General features: G+C 43.4%; 2 protein-coding genes across 2 annotated transcripts in view; one reads left to right on the top strand and one right to left on the bottom strand.

The window, feature by feature from the left end:
- LOC143423855 (uncharacterized) overlaps positions 1–3,988 on the top strand; it is a 65,971-nt gene extending 61,983 nt beyond the window's left edge. The window contains exon 3 of the mRNA XM_076895461.1: positions 2,898–3,988. Within this exon, the coding sequence (XP_076751576.1) occupies positions 2,898–3,833 (936 nt within the window). The 3' untranslated portion in view covers positions 3,834–3,988. The remainder of the gene's footprint in view (positions 1–2,897) is intronic.
- Positions 3,989–6,348: 2,360 nt separating this feature from the next.
- LOC143424033 (glutamine amidotransferase-like class 1 domain-containing protein 3, mitochondrial) lies at positions 6,349–9,393 on the bottom strand. Its single transcript, XM_076895840.1, has 4 exons — positions 9,343–9,393; positions 8,135–8,424; positions 6,641–6,804; positions 6,349–6,563 (listed from the first exon to the last, which is right to left on the bottom strand). Exons 1-4 carry the CDS (start codon positions 9,391–9,393, stop codon positions 6,349–6,351), a joined length of 720 nt encoding a protein of 239 aa, XP_076751955.1.
- Positions 9,394–23,832: the final 14,439 nt, after the last annotated feature.

Here is a 23,832-nt window from a genome sequence, read left to right as displayed (position 1 = left end):
GATTTCTTTCTCCGAATGCATATCATTTCAGCACTCTATATTACCCGAACGAAGTGCGCTACGATATAAAAATACCTTCTCTGTTGCGAATATGTGCTGTTTAATGTGGATTTGTAAAATGGTCAGACACAAGAAAAAAGTTGAAAGTACTAAATGCAGAAAATTTTCAACTGCTAGAGGTAACGGGACGATGTGATTTGACGAATAATATGATTGACCTGTAAGATGCATTAGGCGTGAAAAAACTTGGACAACTACGAAGCATTTCGAATCGCTTTATCCAAGTGTCTACGCGAGATCAATTTTATTATATATCTTTTATTCAAACTGTCGACGTGTTAAATATTATCTTCATCAATCTCAATTAACTCCGTATAACCATACACGGGGTAACATAATACCCGAAATTGTGTTGGAAAGTTTTTTATTACAAACTTGTCTGCTTGAATAAGAAAGCACTGTGTATATTTATGCGAGTTCTAGTTCGATCTAAGATCTCGGTATGATAAGAACACGAAAAGATTGCGCTACGTCGGTGAAAAACGTCCTGGTGTTAATTGAAATCACCAGGAGGGTTTATCTGAATAATTTACCGCGACACTTTCTCCTACGTATCGTGATCATGGTCAGAGCTGTTGAAGCGGAATCGTGATCGTCTCTTCTTACGCGACACAAGAGCTCGTCCATCACTTTCATTTACGAGAGCAAAAGGTGTTCGTCGTCTGCACTAGCCACGAGATGAAACGTGTGCACCGTACGCGCGGTGCACCTTACCCTGACGTTCGTTTGCCGGAAAATGTTTTGCGCCTCTTTGATTTATAACTGTTTCCACATCCGCGAGTCATCTGGAACTTTGTGACTTTATTTATGCTCCAGCACGTAACGGTGCTTTACTGTTGGAGGAATATACGTTCTGTCATGCCAACTGCATAAATTCCGGTTTTTAGGTGTGGGGTGTATGGCTGGTCACTTATACAAATAGATTACGTGTCGAAGTGAAGCCGTCGTAGACGCTTCAAATAAATGTTGAAGCTTTATTGGACAAGTATTTATATCGTGTTAAGTCAAGCAATCTATGTGGTACCATAGTTTGTATAATTTATACTGCAATATTATTATGTAAAACTCGTGTAACGTGTTACTTCGAGTAGAACTGTGTAAGTGTAAGAAGAGAGAAAAAGAGGGGAAGAACGTTTCGTTCTTGGCCTACTAGTGGACTCATCAGTAAGGGTACCAAAATGGCGAAGTTGCCGCTTAGACTTAGGCAGGGATGTTGGGGATAAGTTGGAAATTTTATTATTTCGAAACGGAGGCGGAAATGAATGTTTAAAAATTATATTCAGTGATTCAAATGGTACTGAAAAAATTCGGGATTTTTCATTTTCAATTCTCTTCGAGATCCATGTTGTATACGCTTAGTTACTCAGATATCTTATTCGGTTGTATGACTCATCATCGTCTATACTCTTGCGCGTTCTACCTATTCCAAGCAAAGATCACGAGAAAAGCAGCGAGTTTTCTTTAAATAACATTTAATCACGTTCAAAGTGGAATAAAAAGTGCAGCGAGCCACGAAGAAAATTCCAATCTAATCGAACAGCCGTAACTAACAAAAGAATGTGATATTTCAATCGCGCCAGGCGCCCAACAAATACCTACGCCGTCCTACACTGACCATCTTTCAAAGTGCAACCACTTGTCGGCACGAAATTACACATGTACACAATGTCGTATTACCATACAATCGTAAAACGCCGCGTACCCTCTGCTTCTCGGTATACGGCCGATAATCGACCGCGCAACTATCGACCGTTGCCCTCGCAATTACAATGGATACGTGAAAAAAGAAAAAGTAAGAGGAAAAGTGCGCACGCATAGAAATATCAGCAGGAGCGAAAAGTTGAACGTCTCGAGAGTAGGCCGATACAGTTGTAACGCCACGCGGTTGACCTGACATATCGTTACCAACAATGCGAGGCGTGTCAACGGTGTGTCGCAACCGATTTCAACGGCAATCGTCCGCGGCATCGACGCGTGAGCATTGCTCGTGTCCAGCACGTGCACGTTACTCCCATGGAACGACTGCGTACGGACGCGTGCAGTATCGAGCGGCGTCGATACGTGGGTGCAGTTGGCATCCACGTCATACGCGTGATGCCAACGGTGCGACTAGTTTTGCAGCCGGTCGTCGGCACGAAGATGTCTTAAATGTCAAGGCGAGGACACGGCGGAGTTGTCCTAGCGGATAGACCCTCGCCTTTTGTGCGATCGGTCAATGAGCCTCGCGAAAGGAACTTCGATACGCGTCATACTGGCATTCCGTGTTGGGAGAGTTCATCTGTGGAACAATGAACGCTACGAATTCTTCGCCTCTTCTTTTCGTTTTTTTACACATATAACGGGTTGTTCTTTCAACGTTTTAATTGGTCGATTTAATATTTAGCTCGTTATTTAAATTCGATACTTTCAGCGAATACACTAATTAGTAATTCAGTGCGAAATTAGCATTTCATTAACCAATGAATACATTCGAATTTTCTAGCTTACTTTTTGAAGCTCTCACAAGTTGGCTTTAAGACTATCACGATTGTATTAATTATTTCACATTGGTGAACTATATATTTCCTCCAATTTTACTTTATCTAAATCTTGTTCTTTGAATATATATACTTACCTTGCCGTCATATTCGATAGATAAATATATTTTAATAAGTAGAAATTATCAAGCTGAAGTTTACGCTGTCGTAAATGTCACTTGCAAAATAATATTACCTACAATCGTATATGAATGATAGCACTAGTGTTGACTATAAATCCACTTTCATTTCAAACATATAAATGTCCAACTTCTCGAACAAAAAATCGTGTTAATGGATAATTTCCTATATGTGTTCCAGGATTCCGTGGCGTCCGCCTCCGAGGTAGACGGGGAATACGAGGATGGCGACGACTCGGACATGTATATGGAACCGGAAGGCGTGGAGACCGACGAAGGAGGGAAAGAAGAAGAGCAGCAGGATGAAACTCGCAAACACGTCCCAACAGAAATTCCACAAAAAGACGAACTAACGAGTACTGTCGCGGGGAAGAACAATTCCAGCGACCAGAATGCGGAAAACACCAAAGAAACCAGTGAAACCGAAGCGTCCGTTTCCGAGGACAAAAGCCTGGAAACGGACAGCCAGAACTTTTTCCCGTCGTTCGCGGAGTTGTTCTCGAATCACAGGGCACCCTTCAGCGAGCAGCAAAGGTACAGGCCCAACAGATTCCTGGGATACTTCCAACGCGATCGCAACGGTTATCAAACCTCAGCGGCAACCGCGAAAGACGTCCATCATCCACTTTTGGGGTCAGGAAACTTTGGCGTGATCCGTGGTGGTACTTACTATCCGGAAGACAAAGAAGCCGACGAGTACTCGTCCGACGACACCGCGTACAATCCCTACTATCAAGGTAACGGGAACCGTGGCCGCGCGAACTACTTCAGAAACCCGAAACCGCAACCGATCCGCGGTGGCGATTTCTTCGCGAACTTCCGAGATTTCGCAGACATCACCGCCCCGCCCAAGTCCAGCTTCTCCCATCTGTCAGTGGTGTACGCGAACAAGAACGGCAGCACGACCGGGCGCATCACGGAGCCGAGGAACATCATCGAGACGCTGAGGATGCTGGAGGAGGAGGAACAAGCGAGCGGCGAGGTGTCAGCCACGACGGAGGTGCCCAGGAAGAAGCTGAGCAAGGGCAAGAGGAAGCTGATGAAGATGAAACAGTACGAGGACAATAAAACAAGGAGATCCAGCCTGACCGTGGAACCTCTGTTGGCGTTGAGTTGAACGCACCCTGGGGTGGATGTCGTATGGTAGTGCGGACGCGAACCTCGGGACCTCTCCCAAAAACGCGAAATCTGGCCACGAGATCAGAACCAAAGTCTGAACGGTGTCGTCACATCCTACTTATCGGAGGAGCTTGTGCTGAATATGACAGGGACTATAATCGAACGGGACGCTCGTGTTTCTTTATTTTTTTTTCTTTTTTTTTTATTCTGGATGATTAGGAAGCTGTTATGTAGAGGGCTGTCTGAATTTTTTCGTAAATTTCACACGTTCGAGACTGCATCGCATCGATAGGAATGTTTGCGTAGATTTTATTTCTTTACATGTAAGTGTGTACTCGGTTATTAGAATTAATGGAAATGCGTTCTGCATTGGCGTGACGTTTCGATCGCAATCACCAACCAAGTGTTTTGCACGATTATTTAAATTGTTTACAGGGAACGAGCTGTTATTTGTGTACCGTTTCGCTTCGTAATTGAACGTTTCAGTTATTCCGGGAATACTAAAAGCGTCGGAAAGTAGGTTGAATAATGATACTCTAGAAACTTGGGATTTGTTGAAATTGCTTGGAAAATTTCCCAAGCAGGCATCGAAATGCTATCGAGTGAATGGGTTAATCGTTTGATGGAAAAAATAATTTGAAAAATAGAATATTTCACTCGAACGACGAGATTAATGACACAGACCACGTTTCGAGTCTGATTATCAAATGTTTTTACCGAAACGAACGATGGACCGAAATAATTTTAGTCCTCGGCTAATTTCGCAATTTTTCACGCGCAAGTGCGAAGCAGTCGTTCAGACTCGCGGGAGGATTGTGTCAAACTCGTTTATCAGCAATTCACGGGCACGTTTCAAATTGATTGAATGCACTTGTGCGTGCACTTTCGTTATGCTCGAGTAAACCTCGATCCGGCACGAGTAACTCTCGTATACTAATGTTAATCTCCGTTCATAAGCTGCACGCTTTCTGCACACAGGGTGTCCCACGAATGTTCGCATTGTACAGATTATTCCCAATTCTAAATGTCGCTTAACAGAAAATCGAGGTAAACGCTCTATTCGTATCGTGTAACGAAATGAGGAACGCACGAAGGGTGCTGTAATTAGACACGAAGGGTGCACTAATTTTAGCCTCGCACCTTTTGCTTTTCGCTTACAGAGAGGTATAAAAGGAGGAATGCTTTATACACGAGATACACGGATAAAGGTTGCACGCAAATCTGTAGGACACTCTGTACATGCGATCACGTGCGATTAAAACGAGCGCGGAGACATGAAATTCGCGGTGCGCGTTATTATCGAGCGCAAACGGAATCACGCAGGAGAAATTTGCAGAGCGCCGATTTGCGTCTACCGCGGCCTTTTGTAAATAAATTCTAACTGCTCTGCCTCGCGTTTTCTTTAGTGTTTTAACTAAAGCGGAACCGTACTAACACTCTTGATTATTCATTCGTTCGTGGACCTCGTTTCCGCGTCTAGCTAATGTAGTTCTAAACGCGCGACATCGATCGTAGATAAGTAATTATTAATTCTTTTTTTTTTGTCTCCACATACGCGTGCAGAACGACTCGCTGCATTTATTAAATTCACAAAGACTGTTCACCTATTAATTATTATCGGCTTTACGTAGAATTGTTCATCCCCTTTGCGTAAATTAAACTAATACTTTCTCATAAAACTATCTAATTTTTGTTTAGACTTAGGTTTAAGCGACTTTTCTTCATAGTACCCTTTGACACGTCTTCTTTACTCTGATCCATTCGCGGACGTTTGAAAATTTTCGGATGCACTCGCGATAATGCATTTATTACACAAGGAATGGAGTACTCTCTTGCGTATTTGCCCGTTTTCAAAGAATATTGTTTGCGGCCATTTAATTCGATGATCATAAATATACGCTTTGTCCGCGAAAGGGTTAACTCCATAAATATGTATCTCAATCGTCACAGTGATTCTCCTGTCTGAAAGCTTCATATATCAGCTCTGGTTCTTGAGAAAAATCACGGCGAAGATTCACCCTGCGTTCCATAATCAGAGAGAATTATGAGACGAACAGGACACGCGTGTTCTTCACCGCACGATTTTTACGGCGCATTGTTATAATTGTTGTTGATTATTTTAAGTATATCGATAGGCGTAGCGAATAAAAAACTCGATCGAACATTGTGCCCCTTACCGTTCGCGTAACCGCAGGGGACACGATCAGATATCGAAATAAAGTATATTTTTCATAAATCATGCGAATGTGAAAGTCTTCTACGATCATTTCCTACGATTTATAAAGTGGTAGGTAAGTAAATGCTGAATAAATCGAATTAATTCAAGAAGTTATTATTGATCGGCGGACACTATATCTCACTGTAACTCAATAAATATTTACACGTGTTTATTACAGTTAAAAAATTGTTACAAAATAAAACTTCACATTGATAGTAACATTTATCATTCGATTGGGTCTTTATGGTGTTAAAAAAAAAGAGTAAATATAGTATCAAAAGAGTAGGACACATAATTATTGATTCATGGACTTCTTCAACATGGTAATCAGTTTCCCTATTGCAGTGTGGATTTGTGCATAACTGGCAGGTTTGTACATCCAGGCTGGCGTACTAACGATGTTGTATTTCTTACATTTGGTCACTCCTTTCACGCTTTTCAATTCCACTTTCGCTCCCATATCTTTAGCTTTCCCGATAGCATCTGCGTGCGGCCATTCTTCGCACGGTGCTAAACGCGCGAAATCGTTAAACGATATTATTCATTGGAACCGTAGAGGTGAAATGAAAATTTCTTCGATTGCTTACACTCTTTCCCAAGCGTAATTTTAACGCCTTTCAGAACTCTTGCAATGAGAACGCTTGAAATGCACATCGATGCAATCGGCTTTTTGTCGCAATAAAAGTCTTCGATGAGCTTCTCGAGATCGGGTAGCACTGTACACTCGGCTCCCTTTTCTGCGAAATTGCTCCTGCATCAAACACGATAAGCAGAGTGAAAATTCAGTGATCATTCATGAACTGTGTATTTTAAATATTCGTATCACCAGTTTCTTTAAACGTGTAGGACTGTACACATACATCTAACTTTATAGAATAAATAAAAAATAGTTCGGACTAAAATGGAAATAAGGCCAGGATACAATAAAATTTGATATTTGAAAGATAATGATTATGTTAAAAGTAAAATAATCATCGGTTATACAAATTACAAGAAATATAATTAATTACAAAAATTTTTCCCAATAATTTTGCTCGCGGACACTCTAATTTGCAGACGTTATAAAAGTTATTATGGTTACGAACAGTAATATTAAAACCAAGAAAGGACAATTTTCCTCTCACCGAACGTCACAACTTATAATTTTCCCAAGACGTTCATGTTTATTGAAAACATCGGAAGTTAATATTAATAAACTGTATACATAATAATAATATATAATGCATACATAATAATAAAAATGTGAAAGTTTCGCTTAATAACTGTCTAAATAAGAAAATTTTTCTTTTAAGACGGAATTTTGCAGTCACATGTAAAATTTTATGCTAGCAGAAAATGCCTCGCGGCTCATTCCACGTTAAAATGATCCCTTTTGTACTCCGTGTATGGAATCCTGTTTAAATGGAAGTACATTAATTCAGATGAAAATAGTAGTAAATCAGTAAATTCTGATCTTGTTGATTTTGAAGTTGTCGAGAACATACAGACACTTGTTCCAGATTTATGCAGAAATATTTTCCTAGAAAAGAATGTTTACTCAAAAACCAGTATACGTACGGTTTTATGATCAAAACAAGCCGACAAGTGTCAGACTATGTAGCGATTTAGCTTATTCTAAGTAGATTCAGCCAGGCGCGCTGATAGACCTGAAAAATTCAAGGAGACTGCACGATACAGCTGAATCTACTTACGGGCAGTGCGTTTGGCTGAATCTACTTACAGCTAGCTGAATCCTGGGCTTCATAGAACTACAGTTTTCTCACTCTATATCTCTTTAGACTTACACATAATATGCACACAAGATATACTAATAATTACTTTTTCTAATTAAATAATAATAAATATCTCATCGAAGTAGTGCTTATACGTCAGTACAATTAAAATTTTGACGTTTCTAATTCATTTTACAGCTATTACCATTTAGAATGCCATTAACTTTAAATAAATTCCAGGGAAGAAAGTCTTGATCTATCATTTCGATTTGTTTAGGAATAAATAAGTCTAAACTGCTCATAACTTTCATGAATTTTGTAGAATCTCATTTTTTCCCGATGTTTAAACAATTGCAGACGAATACTAACAACGTTTTTGCGGCGCCAAATCCTCCAGGGATGACCAGTGCGCCATGTTTGCACGCCTCGCACTCGCAAAGTGGTTTTACGCGCGATCTAGCCAACCTCGCAGCTTCGACTAGCGCGTTTCTCGATGGACTGTTCGGGTCCGGTTCTTTAATTAAATGATCGACCGTCTCGCAGATGGTCACGTCCGGCGCGTAAAACACTGGCTTCATGTCCTTCTGGCAAATGTGTATCGTCGCCGACAGGGCCTCCGAAATTTCCGTACCGTCCAGGTAACCGCAGCCGCTCAAGATCTGCGAATAAAGTACAGATTTGTCGAGAGGAAACGCATGAAATCGCACGTGTTACTTTCAAGTGGAAATTCTCGCGAGTAAAACTTTCTTGCGATTATGCAACGAAAAAATTAATATTACATCTCGCGTGCAGGTAGCACAGTATCTTGTAAGTATCGAATGAACGTCGCTGATATTTAGTTACACGCTTTAGTTTGAGTAAATGCTATCGAGGTATAATTATTTGTAGTAAATTAAGCTCAGGCATGAGCACTGCCATGGAATATTACGTTAACCGTATAGATTAACGAATTGGCAGTAATCATATGATTTCTATGGTTTCGTTTAATTTTCGAAACATTATCTTCATTATGAATCTCTGGGTATCGCTGAATATTTAAAACGATGAATCGATTTATGGCTTCCTGCTTCGTAACTACCTTAATATTTACGATCCGATCGTTTAAACATTCGGGGTTAACCGATAGAATGCATTCGAAAAATGGAATGTATTTTCTACCAGGAAACGGACCACAGAAATCGAACGAATGACTAAGTATTTAGTTATTTAAGAAGCTGCGGCGTTAAGTTTTTCTTCGAGCAATTTTGATTTGCTATGCGTAACTCGCATACCGATATTCTCACTTTCTATAAAACGATCTGAAAGTACATTTACGGAGAAACCATGAATTTAAACGGCGTCTCAGTCGGGAAACACGGTTTAACAATGTGGCGAGCGAAGAGCTCGAGGAATGTGTTACGCCTTTAATGAAATACGACCAACTTGTGCGCTGGAGGAGGAGAACGGATAATTTTGCCTTAGGAGAGGCATTATTTTAAACACCGCGCAAACTCACAAGTTGCCGATTAATATCTATGCAGAGAGTACAGAAAAAAAATGCGTACAAAGAATGAAATATTTCTCGCGTCTGTACTTACCACAGCAACGGATACCGGTTCACAAATCCTTTCCCGTTCTTTTTTGCACATTCTATTGACAATTTGCGACGTATGAAAAGCGGAAGTTAAAACGGATCCGAACACGAAGGACTCATTCTGTAGTAGCGGTACGATCCACGTGCGTAGCATAATACGAAACAGTGCGATTAACGATAAAACAATGTTCTAAAGCCGATCGAATCGAGGTTACATTTGACAAATAATTTCTTAAGCGATAGATTCTTCCATTTCACCAATTTACGTTAGTCACCTGTTTCAAACGGGGGATAAAACGTTTTTCGATAATGTAGACATCCGCTGTCGTCGATTCGAATTTCGACTTCCGGCTGTTCACCGCAGAGGGCAGAATTACTCAGAATCGCGGTAAGAGTCCTCGTTGCATCGCGTGCAAACTATCTCGAGGTTGCACTTGCTCGATCGATAAAATAGCGAGGCAGGTTGGTTCGAGGCTGTGCTACGCGGAGCGGGAATCGGTGGAAAGCGAAGGAACGGGGTGGAATACCGGCGAGGAGGCGAAGGAAAAGCCACGGGGATAGGGGAAAATTCCGAGCATCTCCCGTGCTTAAATAAACATCGGCAAGGTAGGCTGAACTTACTTTATGGCTCGTATAACCTTTATTGTGCTCTAGGAGCAATTTTCGCTCAGACTATGAATACGAAACCCATAATGGGGAACGGTGGAGAGATTTAACAACGCCATGAGAAACGGAACGCGCGTGATAATAAATCTCTTCCAGCTCATTGAAATATATAATGGAACCCAAATCTTTCGAGGAAAACGATCTTTGGTTTAGTTTACGATACGTGCAGAAGGGAAGGTTGTACTTTACCAATTTACGCGAGATCAGGATGTTGCAGCTATTCACAATCAAAAGCGAAATTTGTCGACTATGCACGAAATCAGATACAAATTTATTATAAAAATAACTGCGAGACTTACTCAAGTCCTAATATTTAGGCAGAATACAAAGTTCGTGTAAGTTTTCCACGAAATTCATTTGTTAAATTCCCTTCAAACTGTGGTACACTACCATTAAAATTATTGTTCGCATTGTAAATCGCCTGAGTATACAAATGCGAATTAAAATCTCTGCGAATATGCTACTAGTCCAAGAAAATAACTGACTAACCAACTCACGAACGTCAAGTTAACCCGAAAACACAGAACCGCTCGAGACTCAGTTAAACGTTCGACGGATCGACAGACCCGCAGTAAGAATATTCGCGTTCAGAAATGACGAGCGGAGCAATCTCAGCTGATTGTAATTATCAACCGAAGAATAGCGCACCCCGGAGCGTCGTTCCGTTCACCCACGATATCTCGTTGCTCCCTTTTCTACGGGAGGCGCGAAGGTAGGCTGACGCATAATCTTATGTAAATCCCGCGTGTTACCCTTATGGTAGCGCGCCCTTCCCATATAGGAAGAGCAACTTACGCGGGTCGATTCTCGGGGCTACACGTGGAGAGGGATGCTTAGCGTGTGTTGCACGGGGCTAGGGCGCGGGGCTTATATGAATGTTAAAATAAGTTTGAAATTGTCGCGGACAAGTTCGGCCCCGTGGGAGCCAGCCGTCGAGTAATTCCACTGTGCCGGCGGTTTCGGCCCTTCGGCGAGTTTGCGATCACCCGCGAATTCGCGGCAACCACCGAGCTTCTACGCGATTCGCTTTCGTCTCCTCTGCTCGTCTTGATACCGATCGCGTGTCCTTCTCGCGATTAATTAAATGAGACAGAATCGCGATTATTGCCGCGCAGAGAAGAATATATAACAACGTTACTTGTCATTGAATTTATCCAGCTGCATTTCATAAATCTCTAATATTAAAATATTGGACTTTTAATTGGAAATATACGGAATTCATTAACGAGCGTACGTGTAGGCAGTTCCAGGCCGTTTAATGTTCCAACGAAACGGGACGGTCGACCGTGACGATAATAATCGTCACTGTCGTTTCTTATCCGTCGCCGGAGTTTCGCCGGTAACAGACGCGGAAACAAACTTATAGGAAGTTACGGAAACCGGTCTTACTCCTGGCGACATTCCCCGCGACACGAACAGCGGGCAAAAGCCGTTTTACCGAATGACAGGTCGGCGACGTTCGCAGTCAGTCAACCCTTTGCGCGCGGGTATCGCGGGAAGGGATCATCGTCGACATTCTCGAAAAGTTTCAATAGAGAGTTCGCGGTGGAATCGGCCTATATGCAAGGATCCTGCTATGAAAGTGGGATCGTCGAAGGGTTAGAGAAGCGGAGATAGAGAGAGTAGAGGGAGGAGTTAGGTGGGAAGTTGATGGGTAAATGCGATGTGATGCGAGTAACTGAGTGGCTAATTGAATGAGGTGCCTCCCAGGAGCGACGAACCGTCGCGTGTCACACGTCAGAATTTCAGAGCCGGAAATTACGACGATTGTCGGTTCTCTGCCAATTATCAGGGCCGTGTTATGATTGTCGCGGCGCGTGGGAATCCCGCGATTCAACCGTAAATAGAGAACGCTCTCTATCGGACGGCGGAACGGCTGACAGAGCGATTCCGTTGACGCGGCTAACGGCGAACAGAGAAATGGGCAGGCCTGTCAATCGTTAATAACCCATCGAGCGTATCGATAGCTCGATTTCTCCGGCGATACCCGAGCACGAGGGATAGCGCGAAGGGGGAGATGATCGTTTGTCAGTTTCGAAAAGTCCCGTCGATTGCCTGTTGGGCCGTGTCACGACGCGTCCATTTGTTCGAATCGCGAAACTTTTAAGACGTGAATCACCTTGTCGCACGGAAAATCGTTGGCGCGATAACACGTGTATAAGTTTAGAACTTTTCGATCTGTGCTGTTTTATCAATCTTAGTGCTTATCTTCTATTTGGGGAATGCATTAACTCTTCCCTAATCGACTCCATTAGTTAAGTTGCTACAGAGTTCACACATACAGTACCATGCTAAACTAATTAATTGTATTTTAAAGAAGCTTTCTTGACTATTTAAATGCCTCATTAACAGACTCTTAATCTACAACGCAACTTCGTCTCTTTCTAGGAAACGATCTGCGACCAAGGAGGATCTACGATTTTCCTCGATTTGGCAGAGGGCAGAAGGGCGCGTTTTCCGAAAATAGGGTAGAAGAATCGAAGAGGTAACGCGGGGGGAGATTGCAGCATTGCGGGCTGGTAAAGCAGAGCTGCTTATGCATTCTTGGCGCGATGGCAATCGCGGGGATGGCGAATGTTGGCAGGGGTTGGAACGCCGTGCGAGAACCAGACAAGAGAACAATTACGCGCCGTCAGCCCCGTGACCGGTAGGGTGCCATGAGGTGAATCAAAACTAGGTGTGCTATCACCCCTGGGTCGGCTCCATCTTCGCGCGCCGAGGCCACGTTCCTCGTCCCGGTGGGGAAAGATCGAATCTCGATCGGTAAGCGAAGTTGGCAGCTTCGACGGATCCTATGTAGGACCAATTTACGCAGACTTCTCGGTGGCTAAGTTTACGCATTCCCTCCTATCATTTCGATTGTCTGCTGTACACTTTTTCTGGGCTCGTGGTTTAACATTACATCGTTTAAACATCGATAATTAATGGAGAAGAGAATCGGTACTTGTTAGTCATTTTATTTCATTTTTACAGTCCTAGTTTTGTAATAGAAAAAAATTAAAAATAGCTTTATTATAATTAGAGTATCTTCCATCATCCAAAAGAACAGAATTGCGATGATTTAAAAAATATTTCTGGTGTATTTTATATTTATAATTGAAATCTAAACGTCGATTGGCATACCACGAGAAATTGAATTTTATTTAACATTGATATGAATTTTGGTTGTATCTATATAGGAACGGAGCTATCGTGATTTCAAACTTTTATTCTCGCTCGATATTGTCCCTTCTCCCTTAGTACTACGTTTCTTCTTTCTCGTTTTCCCTGCCTGTCCGTGAAATCGCGTCCCTAATTTTCAGCACGATCAAACGTTATTTCCAGCCTGCTCCACCACTACACCGAAACTTTCGTTTAAGCAATATTGAGAAGTTTTTCGTTTCGAGCTCGAGATAACTTTCCCTGCGTACCTTCCTTTTTCTGCTCCGTTTTCACACCCTATTTTCGTTCGCATAAAGCTGTTACCAAAAATGGAAAAAGGGGAGTTTCTCCGATGTGCTCACTATCGAAGTGATCGTGTGTAAAATGTAAATTGCCACAAATATCGAAACAAAATGTTAGCGTGTAAAACGCGAATGTGGAACTAGAAATTCTCTATTACACAAATATGACAATAAGATGATGTATAAATAATACTTTGGAATTTCAAATATACTACAAGAGAGTATAGAAAACATTAATTTCCCAATTGTAACGAATATAATTCAAACGAAACTGAATCATTTAAAATCGAATTAAAATGTGAAACAAGCAACAAATAAGTACAGAGTTTCATCCTGGCACGAAGCAAACGGGAAACTCGGTCCTCCAACAGCCGCGTCCTCCGCAAGCAGAAAGCACGACAGTCGTTAAATACTCGCATACGTCACTACGACGTTTGCCGTTACGCGTTCATGGCACAATCACGAGGTGCGCGTTGCTTTCAAGATCCGAGTAATTAATTTTGCGGAACGAGTTCACGCAATATTCCTCCCCAGCGAATGCTCGCCGGTAGCGAGCATCTCTGCCCGGCTCGAAACCATTTTCCACGGGATTTGCTTCGCGCCGCGTGCATGTACATACATCGCGCGATCCTAAATCTAAAACTGTCCGGTTTGCCCGCGAGTTTCACGGAACCCGGGGAGCGCCTATTAAAATCTCCGTAAAGTTCATCCCGTCGGAATAAATGAATAAATAAGGGATCTCTCGTTCGGGAAAGGAAAAGCCGGGGGCCGGTCGGCACGGCGCGGGAACAAAAAGAGGTTTGCACCGCCACTTTGGTATTAAGCCTCGCGCCCTAACCGAAAGAATACGGGGTTTAAATTTGCTTCCGACGATCGTGACAAAAAACGCCCGCTAACGAAAGGCGAACGTTCAGCCTTTCTTTCGCATTGCTTTCTGTTTAATCGCCTAAGTTAAATAAGCGGAGGATATTAAGGTTAGCGTTGAATACTCTTCGCGATTAAGTGTGCGTACAAATGTTTGCGTTTTATTCGTAAAAATTAATTCTGGGTGCGTCGGTATATCTTATTACTTTCATTTGATAATGAAACGCAGGATGAAACATTTAATCGAATTAATTTTTATTTATTACAATCGAACAGCCAACCTGATATTTTTGAACAAAAAAGTAAATTTCATCGTACGACGTATAGTTTACCCAATTTTCTTTGTGCAATGGGTGATCGTGAAATTCCACGAGAAGAAGCGACCGCCTCGATTCGCGCGAATCGCTCGCAAGCGCGATTATCCATTATTCAAAGCGTTCGATGCGCAATAACGAGGGGTCGCGGGACCGGATCCGGTCCTCGCAATAATTCCGCCTTGAAGATCGTGGCGGAAAGAAAGAGTTTGTCGTCGCAAAGCGCGAACAACCGGCGAGCCCCGAGAATTCGAGACGAGTTTCGTCGTGAGGGAGTTTTATTGTATTTTTTTCATTAACAAGTCCCGGGGCCGGTCCCAGGGGGCCGGGAAAGTTGGCGGCGAGTTTTAGCGAGACTTTTGTTAATGTTCGGAATTAACGGAGTAAGGAGACTTTAAGTCATAAGGCCCCACGGGAGCGCGGGGTTCGACGCGAACTTTCACGATTCTTTATTTCTTTATCAACTCCGACCCCTGGCCCCACCCTCCGCCCCACGGAACGCTTCGCCAGCTCGACGATCCGTTTCTTCTCGCTACGCCAGCACTCTATAATTACTTTGTTCGGCACAATTCTCTTATTTTCTTTCCCTTTATCCTGGGCGACATCACAGCCTGGCTAAGATCGTATGAACCTCGGCCCGTACCCTTTTTCTCGCTACACGACGTTGTAAAAATTGCGTCACCATTTATAGTAATTGTTTCTATTTTCCTATTATTCCCTTCTTCAACTTGATTCCACTTGATTTAACCTAGATTTTATGATTGCTCAATCGTTTGGAGAAAGATAGTACGTCTTTTTGTAGTTTGTCCGACCGTGATCATTTTTTATGAGGGTTAATTTGTTGTGCTCGCGTAACTATTATAGAGACACGAACCTTTGTTGATTACTTTATTCGAAAAATTACAAACAGACAACAATCGTGCTTCTTACTTAGATCGCGAAGCTTTCAATTCACCCTCGTACGAAGTTCATGTGTCTTACTGCTTATCTTAAATCCATAGGACATAACGCGAGGGGTGTCATGCATAATGTAACATGATTGCACAGTGCGCATTTTGATGTTCTATCAGTATGACGATTGACCCATGTATCATACTGACAATATTCGATTCGAGATGTACGTGTCTTCGTATATCGCCCCCATACGTGAAACAATGATCGGGATGGGTGTTCTTGGTGTCCTGTAACTAATCAACCTGATGTCGAGGCTGAATCAACCCCTGTCGTGCTATTCATTGGTTTTCTGCGAGAAGAAAGTACGGTCGATAGAAGCAAAGGATTAACGATAAAATGAGCATTTCGTGCATTTAGTATTATTTAAATAAAAGAAATATATTGTTAGCTACTTATATCATTTGCGATTGAAGTTGTCAAGAATAAGAGCAATCGTTAATAGAGTCTAATTTTTTGTTCCAAAAGTCATTACTTAAAAATAAGATTTCGTGACTAACTGAGCATGTACAAATCGAATAAAAAAATCTTGGTACGTATTTCGGTAATGAGGCGAAAATTGAGACAGCTTTATTAAGTCGAGGGAAGTTGCCTTGATTAAGTTAGAACTCGACCCTTCGGGCGCCTACCGAAGTCACCCTCGTTGCTAATTTTATTTATTACACAATTTAAAAATCGATGCCTCGATAGGAACCAATAAAGGAGCACTCGTGATGTCGAAACGATTTCTTTTTCAAATCTGTGAATGGACATTTTGCGTTCCATATGTAAAATTTATATTCAATTTCTATTTGGTATATTGGATATTATATTTTATTTTACGAATGTTATACGAATGAATAAATATTTACTATTTTTTATAATATAGCTCGACTATGTAATACACTGCACATGACGGTTTGTATGTAACAAAATTTTACGATGAACAGTTTGTAAAATGATTTATAAGAAGAGTCTAATATAAGAAATTTTCAACAAGAGCCTCGACTGCACATAACAAGTCACCAAGTACGAGGATATAGCAACAGCCCGTCGTGCGCTAACTAAGTTAATTTAACCCGATTAACCAAAGACTAAGAGCTGACTTGGCTGAAGGGGTGAATACACGTCGGCAGAGGTAAATACCTCTGCTGTCAGTCCTTACATTTTTAATTAATTAACGATCAATTTGCACGCAAAATGCGACTTAAGAAGTTTAACGCATGCTCGTGGAACTTGATAACAGGAAGTGTGGAAAAATAAGGGTGACGTCACAGAGAAAAAGCTCGAACAATAAAAACTAACGAAAATTAATTATTGTACAAATATTAGATGCAACGTTTATTGTTTTGTGATAGCTTTTGTCAGACGCATATGCGTACACACGGTAAACGTTGAGGTTAAATACATTTTCAAACCATTAATCAAAAAGCAATCTTATTTCGTTATTCGTTTTACGCGTAGCGAGTGACAGAAACTAACCACCGTAGGAATTGTTGGCGACGTATCGTCGTAGTGAAAAGTTAGGACGGTAGGGAAGATTGGATCCTCGATTTAGTAGGCAGTTAGCAGCTAGTGTGAGTCTAGATTACAAAATTAGGCGAAAGACCAAGCGTCATCTGGTGCACGTTTTGGGAGCGCAGGATCCCCTCAAGTGCTGCCGTCCTCGTATATCCCGACAAGATCATAGTCCAACGCAGAGGACTTTATCGGGTGCTTGCCCCGTGATTAGCCATTTTGAATCTCAAAGGTTCCACTGAAATCTCTCAAGATTTCGATTATATGCCACGCCACCTAATTTCAACCTACCACACTATTTAACAACAAATAATATTTTCAACGAACATTCACGATCCAATGAAAACAAAATTTTTCGTACTACACAAATTGCATACAAAACTATACGCTTTCCATAAAATGTCATAAAATCCATTACAAGTAATATTATTAAAATACGTAGAGATATTTTCCAAAAAAATGTCCCAGTCTACAACTTCATTTACATTAATCGACTCTGGTAGCACGCGACAATAAAACGTTTCATAAGAACGTATCCATCTACCCTCGACAGTGGATCAATAATTTCACCGGAGCACCACTATTTACGACCAACTGTCTTGATGTCACGGCAATGTAGGCCAACGACGCGACAATTTCAGTCCCGCTGAAGGAGCTAAACCGAATCCCTTCGTTTATGATTGATTTAAAAAAAGCGTCAGCTATGTAGGCCAGCGAACGGAATCGCTCCGCGATGCATCGAAACGCAACCGCTGGGCTACTGGTGTTGGTACGCTGGTTCGCGTGATCGCGCACACGCTCCCGGCATGTACGCAAGCATTCTACGTCGGGGTAATAAAACATTTCGTGTGCGAGGGTATAATTGTCGGGGTCGGCCCGTGCGCGGTTTATACGGTGCTGGTACGACGAGGGGCGGCAAGGGATGGCGAGGGGTGTGTAGTCTAGGTTTAGGGGCCCCGGGAGGGTACCGCGCCCCCTTTTTCATCCTGTAGTTATTTATCGCCCTGGTTCCTCTTCTCTCTCTCTCTCCGTCGCGCGGGTGGGCGCGCGCGCGGCTCCATACACCCTCGACTTGACCAGTGGCGAAGGTGGTATAACTGGCCGCTGGCATCGGTGATAGAACGCGATACGTTTGTTCCCACTGGTGGTAGTTTTGCCACCGACCTTCGTCAAGTCGTTCATAGCCCTCGAATCAAGAATTGCCCGGCACATTTCGCTCGAACCCCGGCCAGCCCTTCGGCGTACTTTCCACCCCCTTATCTTTTCATCCGCGACCTTTAAGCGCGAGATTTAATACAGTTTCGCGAGCGGCCCCGCGAATCTTTTGGTGAATCAGTGCACGCGGGGAAACGAGGCGAGGATAGGTCGGACTTGTTGCTATTTTTTGCCGTGTATATCCGTGAAATAAGTATTTTACAGCATTAAATTAAAGCTAACCATCCCTTATTTAATCGTCAGTTTCTATGTATCAGAAAATACAAGATATTCTGAATAGTATACCTTCGTGTCGTATTTTCTTAGATTTCGTTCTTGTTAGTCGTATTTAAGATCAATTTTTGTGCTAAATAAAAAAATTCGTTGCATTTTCAGCGTACAGTGTGCGCCGACAGTTTCAGTAGGTTCTGGTCACTCAAAGGGCGAAACTTATTGCGGGAAACATAGGAAATGTAAAATTTCCTCGAGACTTATTACGTGCCAAGAAAGTCATAAAGAATTTTGATGTTTGCAGACAGAACGTTCCAGACACGAGACTGACAGGACTTGCAATCGAGGGGAAACGCGTTCACCAGTAACATTCTGTCGGGAGGGTTTGGTATTCTAGCTACGTAAGTGACACATTGACGGGAGCTGACCACTGGTTGGCAGCCCTGACCGTCTCCCCAGGGTGGCTAGTTACCGCATGATTGGCCCTCCATTACCATATAACGTGCACACTAACGTGCATGCGGTCCTCCACGATATTCCTGCGCCACCTTTGGATTTGCTTCGATTTCTTGGATTACCCGGCAAAAAGGAATAGAAAAGATTCCTCCCTTTTTCTCTGGTGCAGAGTCATTTTTATTCTCATTATTCCTTTCTACTATATGAATATCGTAGTTACATCAATGATGACAGAACATTTTTAATACTTCCTCTTATAAAATTCACAAAATTTGATGGATAAATAGAAAGCTAAAAGTTGAAATAAAAATTACAAGTCGAGAGAATCAAGATTCTGCTATGAAAATACAAACACTGTATCGACCAAAGCAGAATATTGACGATTTTCAATTTTTATGTCAGCCAACGCACAATTGCGACCCATGGTATTCCTTCTCGCGAGTGTTAGCAGCGGGAACGAAGATTTCGGTTGGAAGAAAAATGCAAATCTGCCTCGCCGTCGATGGAAACGGGCATCAACTCGCCCTCGGGGGCGTAGTCGTACTTTTTGTAACACGCACATTTTTTTCGAGATTCCGGTACGAGTCGACAAGATGTACGAACGAGGTTGTACCGAGGTTTCAAAGGTTTTTGCGGCCTTATCTCCCGACCCTTGGCGTAAGGCACGGACTCGACGAAGAGAACAACCCTGCCACGGTTAGATGGATAGACACGACGCGAACGTACGTAGACATGTGAGGGTGCACTCGCTTAATTACACCGGAGGCCTCGTGGGATGCTGAGAGGTTGAAGCGACCTTACCCCAGCCACCTCCCGCCGCCCTTTCGGCTCTCTTCCCCCTTTCGCCGGCACGATATCGCCCCGTCTCTATCCAACCCTCGCGATTCTCACGTGATGTCTGCAACCTACCCTCCAGATGTATCGCATCTCCGCGCTGAGATTTCCAAACTGGCGCGTAGGTAAGCTAGTGTTGCATCTCTCCTGGGGACCCGTGGCCGGTTGCAGTCGAATGCACTGTCTGCATCGTTGAGGCGTTCTGCAAACGAACCGCAGCTCGTAATGGCGCAGGAGTAATTCCCCGTATCCGACGTCGTTGCGCGCGAAACACGCTACTCGTTCCGACTACCAACTCCCCGGCAACATGCCCGGTCTTATACGAACGCATTATGTTGAAATTTCATTTTTTATTTCCCCGCTGCGCCTACCCTTTACTCATACCTCTCGCCACGCGCGGTACACTAATAGATTTCACATTATTAATCGATCAAGGAACGTCCGTTTCCTTCGCGTTCACAATTTTCCAAACTCTTATCGAATATCTGGTAAATGCGACAACATGTGTAATTAGTTTACGCAAAAAAAATTGCGTGAGCGTATTAGAGGTTTTAAATAAATACAAGAATGTCATTCGAATACTTTCTCACGATGAACTTGTAACGCGTTTGCGCATCGTTACGTACAGAGGTCGCACGCCAACGACGTGACAATTACCTGGTAATCGTCGCCCCGTATCAACCCCCCCAGCAATTCCATACGTTCTAATCTGCCCTTCGTCTTTGTGATGTAACGCCACTCGACTGGCCGGTATTTCGCTGCACTCGGTTAATTAGTTAATTAACGAAGAGAGCCGGTAAATGGGCTCAGCGACTCGCTGACCGAGTTCGAGGTGGAGCACGCTCGATTCCACGGGCATTCATCATTCCGACGCCTGTTAGTAGCGCGAAACGTTCTACGTGGTCTAATCTCGTGCCCATAAATAAGATAACAATTTTTCATCCCCTCCGGAGGAGTTCTCGACTCAAGGGGTCGCGCCCACCAGGAACTGGAGGAACGACGCTAGAGGGACGCGAGCACGACGACGACGAAGGAGGGATTGGGAAGAGGGAGGGGGTGGTAGAGAGGGCAGATAGAAAACGGAAAAGTTTGTAACCCTCGTTACCGGGTATCGAGTTCCAATTAGATGACGATCGCATTTCCAGCGGCGGGCCGGAAGACGTTTTTGCGTGTACCTGAGACGAACGGCCGATCGCCGACTTACCTTATCCTCCCATGGGTAAATCAAACGGATACTAATTTGCGGCGTTCTGGGAGTTTCCTTGATTTCAAGATCGTTACACGCTCGAAGGTCGCAATCATTGCGATCGTTCTCTCCTCGCTACCGCCACTCGGAAGTGCTGCGGAACCGTCGCGACCGATATACGCTGACATTCATTAATTCGCTTTCGGTCATTTGTGATAGTTCTAACCTTCGTGATTTAATTTCAACAGTAACTTTGCGTTTTAAGAGTTTTTAAATATCTAAAAAACTGATGCTTTCAACTAATAAAAATACTTCTAAAATAGGATAAAATAGAGAAAATGGACATTGTTTTCATTGTTGTAATTGAATAATTTTAAAGAATTTGATTTTTTTGGAGAAGAAGCGTGCCGAATGTAAAATCTATACACACGAAGCGTTAGGAATTAAGGCGAATTATCCGATGAATAACGCGAGAGTCTACAGGGTTCTCACATTACTCTAATTATCATCATAGTCGCTTTTAATTTTACGGAATGAAAACATTATCCGTACGGTTGCGAAGCTTGACGTTTCTGGTCACGCATGGCAAGTGCCACCTGACATTTCCCGCGAAATAAGATCGATGGATTCCCCGCCCACGTAATTTATCTCTGGCAAACGATACTCGCGCGTTAAAGGGTGGAAAAATTAGTCGTTAAAGACGAGCGATATTCCGCGCAGGCGTCGTCGGGGACGAATATTATTTAAATAATTTAACAGGCATTTCGTGGGGCTGCGCGCGTATCGGTTCACACGCCCTCACCTGCGGACTGTTTGATACACGAAACGAGCGTAACTCGATACGGAATATCGAAGTCGGCGTACCCTCTCGAGAGGGTTTCGAAAGCCACGATATGTAGCTGCGCGACTCCTCTCCGGAAGGAAGCCAGGCAACCAGAGAGGTTGCCGTGAGGATCGTGCCGCGCAGCAGAGGGAACGTCGCTAGATGCCACGGGGGTGGAGGATGCACTTCAATGGGCCCCGCGACAAAGAGCAAGATCAGTGTGACTCTCAGTTCTCCCATGGGCTCTGAACGAGGCTCCCACATGATTCTTACCTTACCGCGTCGGATGGCATAGTTGCAACTTTCGAACAAGGTTATACCAAAGTAAAAAACGTATCGGTCCCTCCTCTTGCCGCCTTTGTCGCTAACAAACTACAAATGCTGCCATACCAAGGTTCTAGACTTGTTTAAGCTACCAACAAAAAATGTTTCGATGTCTTGCAAATAAATTTAACCCAGTCGATTTTACTGTGATAAATAATATTACAAATAATAGAATTTTATATATAATTGCAACAATCGTATGCATAATCATAGTAGAGAGTGAAAGATACTGGCAGTACATGTTAGCATAATTTCGTTTAATGTCCAGTTGGCAGGGAATGGTTCGAAGGCACGGTTCAAAGGAACGCGACCGCTGTCTTGATCGTCGATTTAACACGTTGCGGCTTATCCGAATCTTATCGGATCAAGCATATAACGAGATTTATTCATCCGTCTGATATGCTTCTGGAGACACTATAGGAACCTGTATTGACAGTCACTGGGGGCTCGAATAAGTGGTACTCTCCGTGGCTGACTTCGGCCGACGGGGGTGCGACTGAGGAGAGTTTACGTCGACAGTGCACGGTAAACCCCCGGAATTGTGGCTCCCCTTGCGCCTCCAGAGACTCCGCTCCCGAGTATTGAAAATTACATCTTACTCTGCCGTGAACCACCCACCCCACTACCCTTCTACGAATCAACTCAACCCCCCGGCTGCCGCTTGCAACCGTTGCCTCGATGCGTTTGTAATCGGCCACAATCGCTTCCCGATGCCACCAGTCACGGTACGTACATTTCCCGTTCCCGAAACTTTTTTTCTCCTCTCCGCCTCTATCGTACGAAATCGCTGCGAGCGCTGTTGCGCCTGTTCCGTTGCAGACGCTACGAACGCCGCGTTCAATCGGTTCGGCAATTTAATCGATCATCGAACGTTCCTCCGTCGCGCGTGAAAGTGGCTGCCAATGACATTGAAAAAGCTTGAAAAACGCGATCTTAAAAAATTGTTCGATCGTACTGTTCGTTTAAAATACGAATTACAAATACGTTTGGAAGGTACGTTTGGAAATTACACTGGACAACGTAGGATTGATAAGAGTGATATATCATGCGAGAAACGTACAACGAGGCGAGCAAGGCGGAGGTAAAGAAAGGCAGAAACGGCGGATGCGAGTTGTTCATGAAGAAGCGTCGATGGTGTGTATAGGAAAATATTGAATGGCGACTGGGCGAAAATGTCGTTTTAAGAAGACGTCAAGTCGACGGGGCGGCGGCGTTAGACCGTGTCGGAGAGGAGTTAGGGCGGGTCTCGCGGAAATATCGAGGCGAGGGAAAAGTATAAACATTTAGACAAGTTTAAACTCGGAACTTTCTTCCCGTACCGCGATGGGGGAAGGCGCGCGGGGCGGGTTGACGTTCCCAGGACTTCAATATTTGTTAAACTCAACTCCTCGTCCTTTTACCTCTCTGACATCCCTCTGGCTTCTCCTCTATCCGCGTGCCATCGGGCGACCCTCTTTTATAACGCATAAACTTCACGATATAGGACCGTATACGGGTGACATATAGATTTTATATACGATTACCTCGGCAAATGCATCGTCGTTTCTCTTCTGGTCCAATAAACCTAAGTGATTTTGCGACCGTATTTTCGTGGTTTCATTTCGATTGTGTGTTGTACTTTCATGCGGTTGGGTAACCCCGGCTCTCTGTACACTTCCCAAAATCTGCATGGAGCCACGGTGTTTGTTGGAGATTTCCTTTTCGTAAAAGA

This window comes from Xylocopa sonorina, chromosome 5, assembly GCF_050948175.1.
Source record: "Xylocopa sonorina isolate GNS202 chromosome 5, iyXylSono1_principal, whole genome shotgun sequence".
Classification (NCBI taxonomy): domain Eukaryota; kingdom Metazoa; phylum Arthropoda; class Insecta; order Hymenoptera; family Apidae; genus Xylocopa; species Xylocopa sonorina.
The sequence above is the reverse complement of the archived record's forward strand: the minus strand, read 5'-3'. Positions and strand labels throughout refer to the sequence as shown.

Bases quoted from the DNA above. Each gene is read 5' to 3' on its own strand.
- LOC143424033 (XM_076895840.1), bottom strand. From the start codon at position 9,393: ATGTGCAAAAAAGAACGGGAAAGGATTTGTGAACCGGTATCCGTTGCT. The intron at 6,805-8,134 runs GTTAGTATTCGT...TGTTTGATGCAG, and splicing joins TTTGGCGCCGCAAAAACGTT to GAGCAATTTCGCAGAAAAGG. The intron at 6,564-6,640 runs GTAAGCAATCGA...TCGCGCGTTTAG, and splicing joins AATTACGCTTGGGAAAGAGT to CACCGTGCGAAGAATGGCCG.